The 7,075-nt window shown below is 47.6% G+C and overlaps 1 protein-coding gene across 1 annotated transcript; it reads left to right on the top strand.

The window, feature by feature from the left end:
• The first annotated feature begins 857 nt into the window (after positions 1-857).
• CACNG5 (calcium voltage-gated channel auxiliary subunit gamma 5) lies at positions 858-6,727 on the top strand. Its single transcript, XM_026046882.1, has 5 exons — positions 858-1,083; positions 2,162-2,248; positions 2,960-3,100; positions 4,294-4,439; positions 4,850-6,727. Exons 1-5 carry the CDS (start codon positions 876-878, stop codon positions 5,105-5,107), a joined length of 840 nt encoding a protein of 279 aa, XP_025902667.1. The 5' UTR covers positions 858-875; the 3' UTR covers positions 5,108-6,727.
• Positions 6,728-7,075: the final 348 nt, after the last annotated feature.

Here is a 7,075-nt window from a genome sequence, read left to right as displayed (position 1 = left end):
CTTCCCCCTATATTAATTGTTCATTTTCCCTGCTGCACTACAATTGTGATTTCTGGTAGCATTTTATTAGCTTAGGAGACGCTCAGAACTGTTAGTTTCTACAAATTAGCGAAAATAAAAGAAGAAAAAAAAGAAGTTGTATCCGTAAGCAACATGCCAGGATGTTTTTGCATTTCCACTTATAATATTTACTCAGAGCCTTCCAGAGAAGGAGAATCTCCACTTTTAGTATTTACCCAGAAGATGTATCCAGAGAAAGGGACTGTAGCCATAGCTCCCCAGCCCCAGTTATGGGTCCGTTTTCACATGTGGGGAAGTCAGGGCTCTGTGTATCTATGGGCACGTCGCCCATACGTATTTGTGTAGGTCTGTATCTATGGGCACGTCGCCCATACGTATTTGTGTAGGTCGGGATTCCTGCTCTCCTCGTCCCTCAGTGCCCTCCAGCAGCGAGTCGATCCCGCTGCCGCCCTCAGCCGCGCAGCCGCCGGTAAAAGGCACCGAGGAGGCCGGATGCCGGGCTCAGCTGGCGCTGAATCTGCAGCGGGATGGAGTATTGGATTTGGATGGAGCGGGCAGCGCCGAGCCGGTGAGAGCGGCGCAGGGCGCCGGGGCTGCCCGCGCTCCGCGGCGCGCTCCGCAGAGCCGGGCACAGTCAGGTAGGATTTGGCTCAAACTCCATCTGTCAGCGCACGCCGTGATTTTTTTAATGACTTCTTTCAGCTTGACCTAAATAAGCCATTTGCAAGGGGTAGCGGGGAGAAAGCGTTTGGCACTGGCGTTTCCTGCAAGTTGGGAAGAGTTGAGGCTGCGGTAGCCGCTCACCCGCTGCCCGCTGTGTCCGCAGCCACCCCGTCCCGGCGCCGCGGCCCCCCATGCGCCTCGGCATGAGCACGTGTGGCAGGAAGGCTCTCACCCTGCTCAGCAGCGTCTTCGCCGTCTGCGGCCTCGGCCTCCTGGGCATCTCCGTGAGCACCGACTACTGGCTCTACCTGGAGGAGGGCACCGTGCAGCCCCAAAACCAGACCACGGAGATCAAGATGTCGCTGCACTCGGGGCTCTGGAGGGTCTGCTTTTTGTCAGGTACGGCCTTGGTACGGAGAAGTTCTCACTGCTGAGGTTTTGACTGTGTTTTCTGCAGAAAATGGCATGGGCAGACAGGGTTTCTAGAGGCCTGGCTTTGCTTGCAGGCGTCTACCAAGCAGTTTCAAGATGTGCAAACACTCCATGCCCAGCTTTGGCATCAAATCTTCCTCGTGTAGGTGGGAGGCTGGTTCCTTCATGCCACAACAGCCCCTGCCAGAACTGCCTCCATGGACCCATGACCCCCCACCAAGTGTTTTTGTCCCTGGAAAATTTAGATTCAGATCAGCTGAAACGTTTCCTCTGCTCATGCTGATTTTGATGAAGCAACTTGGCCGTGGGGAGCATAAAACCCAAAGAAATGGTGGTTTCAGATTGACACTTTCAAAATGCTGTCAAGTCTGAAACACGGCTTTGAAGAAAGGCCCAGGAGAGAGGGACTCTGGGACCTCTCCTGTTGGGACCTTAAATCTTCTGGCTTCTGAGTTTGTCCTTTTGTGTTCCAGGGAATCATTTTTTATATAAATATATTTTTTTAATTAACTAACATTCTGTGTCAAGTATTAAAAATCTGTCTCACGTGGAAAGGACCTGTCACTCCATCTCTTGCTGGCCATCTAACCATTGATTTGGAGCTCTACAATTCAAAAGAGCAATTGCTCGTGCTAAATTCATTGGCAAGAGGAGTTGGAAAACAAGGGTTTTATCCATCGCTCCCGTGTTGGAACCTGTTATTTTTTTCTTTTCATTATTCCCACATAAAAATCCTGAATGACCAGCACTGTATTGATTGAGCTGATATGTTTCTGAGCAAAACGCTGGCCTCCCTCCTGTCTGTTCAGCCGGCTGTGGCTCTTTCAGCAGGGACATTTTAAAAGGCAGGAAGCTGGTCTCTCCATGAGATTGTACTTAACAGATACATTCTTCAGCTCCAAATGCTAGCACTCAAGATAGAAGCAGCATGAAAAAGCAAGATGGTTTTTATGCGTGCACTGAAATTGATGTTAAAGCCACTTTTCGCACACACAAATAAAAAACTGCAATTAAATTGCAGGCATGAATCAGTCCTTTCCTGCAGGTGAAGAGCGTGGCCGGTGCTTCACTATAGAATACGTCATGCCCATGAATGTCCAGATGACGTCTGAATCCACAATCAACGTCCTGAGTAAGTGATCCTTGGAGGGGAATCGTTCTTCACAGCCTGTAAAGCACAATAGGTCACTAGGGATCCCCCTAAAAATCGCTTTTGTGTCCTCGCTGAGGACACTCCTGTTTCACAGGAGGTGGTGCCACTACGTCTTTTACTGTGTGAATCATCTGATGTGCTCCGAAATTTCGGAGTGCATCCTTTGCTAATGGCAGGAAGCTCACAGAGGCTGTAAACAGTACAATTTCCTTTCAGCACTTCTGTTTATGGAGGCTTTATATTCTCCTCTCAGTAATTTGCAGCAGTATTTCTCCTGCAGCGGTCAATTTTGCACATTACCCAGTGCAATGAGTTAAAGATGGAGCATCACAACTCTCAGTATAAATTCGGTAGTCATCTTTGATTTAATAAGTAAAAGTATTGGGTAAACAGTTTTGCAGCCATACTGGAGAAAAACGCAGGTTCCATGGGTGGGATTTTTTTTCCCCTTACTTAGCGCTTCACATGGAGACCCTTGGAAATGCAGACGTTAACAGATATTTCTGTCAAAATGCCATTTCAGCCGTCTGGTTAGCAAAGACACCTGAGGAGAGGGACACCCTGCAAGGGCCAGGGAAGGTAACGGGAGCAAGGAGGGACGAGGTGGTAGCAGGACAGGGCAGGTGGGGCCATCTATCCAGCCGTGGACATTATAACTTATTGCATCTTCTTCTGCTCTTCTCCCATCAGAGATGATTCGTTCTGCTACTCCCTTCCCTTTGGTCAGCCTCTTTTTCATGTTCATTGGTTTCATACTGAGCAACATCGGCCACATTCGGCCTCACCGGACCATCCTCGCCTTTGTGTCTGGAATCTTCTTCATCCTGTCTGGTGAGTTTTGCCTGCAGAAATTCCCCTGGATCACACATCTGTCGGGTTTTACCACAGGCTTCTCTCTGATGTAGTGGAGGGTCATGAAACCCCATTTACCATAAACTATATTTTAATGAATATTATAATTCATAAAAGTGAATGTAAATGTATTATGAGTATTAATATTATGCTTCAATTTAAGGTATGTCCAGAGGTAAAACAGGTGCCACAGGTGGAAATAGCTTACGTGGTACAACCGAAATCTGAGCCAGGTTCACACGGTAATCTTGTATGCAGAATTTGCCATTGAGAGTAGCAAATTAATGGCACGCAGGGAAAAGGCTGAGAGCAATGCTGAAAAGACAACGCTGTGAGCTTGGGACCATTGATGTCAATGCTTTGGAGGAGGGAAGGGGAATTGGGCATTTGTCAAAGTCTTCTTTTTGCCCTGCCCCTACATGAGCACCGCGATGAGGCGAGCGGGGCTCGTGGATGTGACCGGCTGGTGAGCACTGGCCTCGGGGGTGCAAGCCCTGCTGGACAAAGTGAAAATCAATGTTAATATCACATCCTGTGCACTGCATGTAATTAGAAAGAAGCAGCAAATTCTTGACCATAGGGGACATTCATTTGGGTACTTTTCAGTGCTCTCATGACCTGCTCTTTGGCTCCTCACCCCAGCTGATGTCTGGGGGGCTCCTGGCGTGACCCCCACATACCCCAATTGGCAGTATCTGTGTCTGTCTCCTAGCAAGACTCGCTTGGAGGCAGGAGGAAAAGAGGAAAAGCACCCACAGAACCCAGAGTTATTCCCCAGGAGCAGCCCCTGTGAGCATGGGCTGGGGAGAGGACACTTCCGTCTCTCAATAAGTCAGTCACAGGAGAGATCTGAAACCTCAAAATAATCAGCCAGGATATGTCTACATCAGACAAGCGAATGTTTTATTCATGGTGTTATCCTAGTGTTAAACAAATAGCTGTGACAACTGAGCTTTGAAGCAGGCTCCCACACAGCGCACAGTTCAGAGGAACCTGCTTCAGAACATAATGGTTGGAGTGAAATGATATAAATGCCCTGGCTCAGTTCAGTAGGGAGCAGCCTGTTTCCCCAGTCGTTCCAAGCACAGCCTTTCCCTTTGCACTTTCACCTCCAAGTCTGGGTTTAAAACAGGGCGTTTCATGAAGTGCCTTTCTCCCTCGTGTCTCCTCAGGTCTGTCGCTGGTGGTGGGGCTGGTCCTGTACATCTCCAGCATTAATGATGAGATGCTCAACAGGACCAAGGACTCTGAAACTTTCTTCAATTACAAATACGGATGGTCCTTTGCTTTCTCTGCTATCTCTTTCCTTCTCACAGAGGTACTGGCCACTGGGAGCTCTGTGATGTGCCTGCAAGGAGTGTATTCTGTCCTCAGGTGCTGGGCACTAGCGTAGCTGTTGTCCAGAGGCTGTCAGGAAAAAGGGGGGTGATGGATTTTAAAGGCAGACCCTGAGATGAGGTGAGTAATTCACAGCACGGTGGGAGGCAGGTGTAGAGAGGGGGCAGAGAGGCTGAGCCTGGAGCGCTCATGAGACCGGTGATTTGCTGGGTGCTTGGATCAGGAGGAGAGGCTGTTACTGCCTGGTGATTATTGTAGGCTTCCGGGAGCATGGGGAAGAGCAGGGCTTGTCTCAGGTGCCCCTATCCGAGCAGGGAAAGCCGCTTTTCCTCGCTGTGCCGGCAGCAGAGGCAGGAGCCGGACGGGTCTCTCTCTTTCTCTCCTCTCCAGAGTGCCGGCGTGATGTCCGTCTACTTGTTCATGAAGAGATACACGGCGGAGGACATCTACCGTCCTCACCCCAGCTTCTACCGGCCCCGCCTGAGCAACTGCTCCGACTACTCGGGGCAGTTCCTGCACCCGGACGCGTGGGCGCGGGGCCGCAGCCCCTCGGATATCTCCAGCGAGGCGTCCCTGCAGATGAACAGTAACTACCCGGCGCTGCTCAAGTGCCCCGAGTATGACCAGATGTCCTCGTCCCCGTGCTGAGCGCCACGCGCCTCTCCCCGTCCTCGCCACGAAGACGGCGCCGTTGCGGGCGCCCCGGCTCCGTTTGTCATTTTGTAGGCCACTATTTCGGGGCAATTCTGTATTTATAGGATCATAAATATAACAGTAGAGATTGGTTATATAGCCAATAATATAACCAAGACAATTGGGATATTTTCCTTTATTTATTTATTTTTTTTAATCGTTCCTGTAAGGCTGAAATCTCTCCAAAGCCCTTTTCTTGCAGCTCTTCCACATGTGCCACGTGCTGCTGAGCAAGTGGTCGTTCTGCGTGTGGAATAAATCCAGGGCTGGGCTAGAGAAAAGGGAGAGAAAAGATAATCAATTAGAACAAAGAACATGAAGAAAATGCGTTTTTTTTGTTTGTTTGTTTTAGATAGGCTGCAAAAGTTTGTACATTTGGCTGAATCATTTATTTGTGGATTTACTGCCCAAAGGGCAGTTGGACTAAAGCATTTGTGTCAATTTACAAGTAACGGTCACCATTAGAAAAATACAAATTGTAACTTGCTTTGATATTTACTGATTGATACCTCTCTTTGCTGGGTTTTAATCAGGCAGGAACAGGAACTAGCTCAATTACACGTCACCAGGTCAAGGAGGTTGTTTCTGTAGAGCTACTTGCAGACTATTCCCAGGTTAGACCCTCCTGCACCTCAACCCAGGGATGCCTTCGTTTTCCAGCGTGGGTCAGACACCCAAATTTACTGGTCCAATAGTCTGGAGGTCTAAAGAGGAACTGGGAGAATTTCAGTACAGCTGAAAACTACCTAAAACCATCCCATAGGAAACTGTAGGTAGAGAGTTAAGGGAAATTACGGCTGCCTGAGAGTGACCTGGATGGAAGTGCAAATTATTTAAAGCCAAGATCCCAAACTGGTGTAAAGTGGCATAGCTGAAAGTAATGAAGCTAGTCCACTGTAGCAAAGTAATTGTCTCACAGTTTATTGTTGCAGAACATGGTATTTTAGCTGCATCGTGCATTACTTCTTCTGAGTCTTATTTTGAAGTTTTTAATTTTACAAATTTCCTATGATGCACTTTTGTCTTAGAGGACCAAAAACTGCCAGGGTGTGAATATCAATCTAATTGTAAATGAAGGATGGGGAGCAGAAAGGTAATGCTCCCTCATGCAATCCGGTGGGAAGTACAAGGTTGTCACCTTGCAGAAGAAAGCTTTGTTAAACCCCTTGCTTCTGTTCCTCTTATTTTACATGTTTTTGAAATTATACATTTGCTCAAAACAAAGCCCTCCAGGATTCTTGGTACGTTTGAGCTTGTTTCATCTCATTGTAATTTAAACAAGTAGAGTATATGCACTTTTGGACCTTATTTGTAACATAATATGTAATGAATGTTGCACTGTTTTATTATTATTTGTTTATTATTTATTAATGACGCCAAACTAGGGTCCAAGTCTTGCAGTAGCAGCCACTATCCACGTTGACTCTGACACCACAGGGGTCTGTGGGACCTCACTATAGGTGTATATGCCAGACAATTCTCATACAAGATTATTTCTTGTCCAGTTCCTTCAAACAAGGAAAGTAATGTATATTTAGTGTCATTTTCCCCTTAATTTGCTAAGTTTTAAAACTAGGACATCTTTTTTGTAAGTACAGTTGTATCTACCCTTAATTTTTGTATTTCCCTCCAGCATCTGTTTCTCATTCTAAAAGACAATTTGTACGTTTTATGTAACAGGTCAGCTTCTAGGAATGTTCAAGCATTAAAGAAAAAAGAGCCATACTGTCCAGCGTGTCCTTGCCCTTCATGCGTCCACCCAAGCTAAAGGTAAAGCCCAGCCTTTTAATTTACAGGCTCTAAGCTCCCTGTCCAGCTTTATGCAAGCAGTGTCACAGCAGGGCTGTCTCGGTTAAAACCGGCCAGTGGATCCCGAAATATCCAGGAGCTGTTGGCCCTTCTGGAGCTGCCGGCCCTTCAGCA

This window comes from Nothoprocta perdicaria, unplaced genomic scaffold, assembly GCF_003342845.1.
Source record: "Nothoprocta perdicaria isolate Ctin4 unplaced genomic scaffold, notPer1 scaffold_46, whole genome shotgun sequence".
Classification (NCBI taxonomy): Eukaryota; Metazoa; Chordata; class Aves; order Tinamiformes; family Tinamidae; genus Nothoprocta; species Nothoprocta perdicaria.
This window is presented reverse-complemented; position numbering and strand designations above follow the sequence as displayed.

Bases quoted from the DNA above. Each gene is read 5' to 3' on its own strand.
- CACNG5 (XM_026046882.1), top strand. From the start codon at position 876: ATGCGCCTCGGCATGAGCACGTGTGGCAGGAAGGCTCTCACCCTGCTC. The intron at 1,084-2,161 runs GTACGGCCTTGG...CCTTTCCTGCAG, and splicing joins GAGGGTCTGCTTTTTGTCAG to GTGAAGAGCGTGGCCGGTGC. The intron at 4,440-4,849 runs GTACTGGCCACT...TCTCCTCTCCAG, and splicing joins TCTCTTTCCTTCTCACAGAG to AGTGCCGGCGTGATGTCCGT.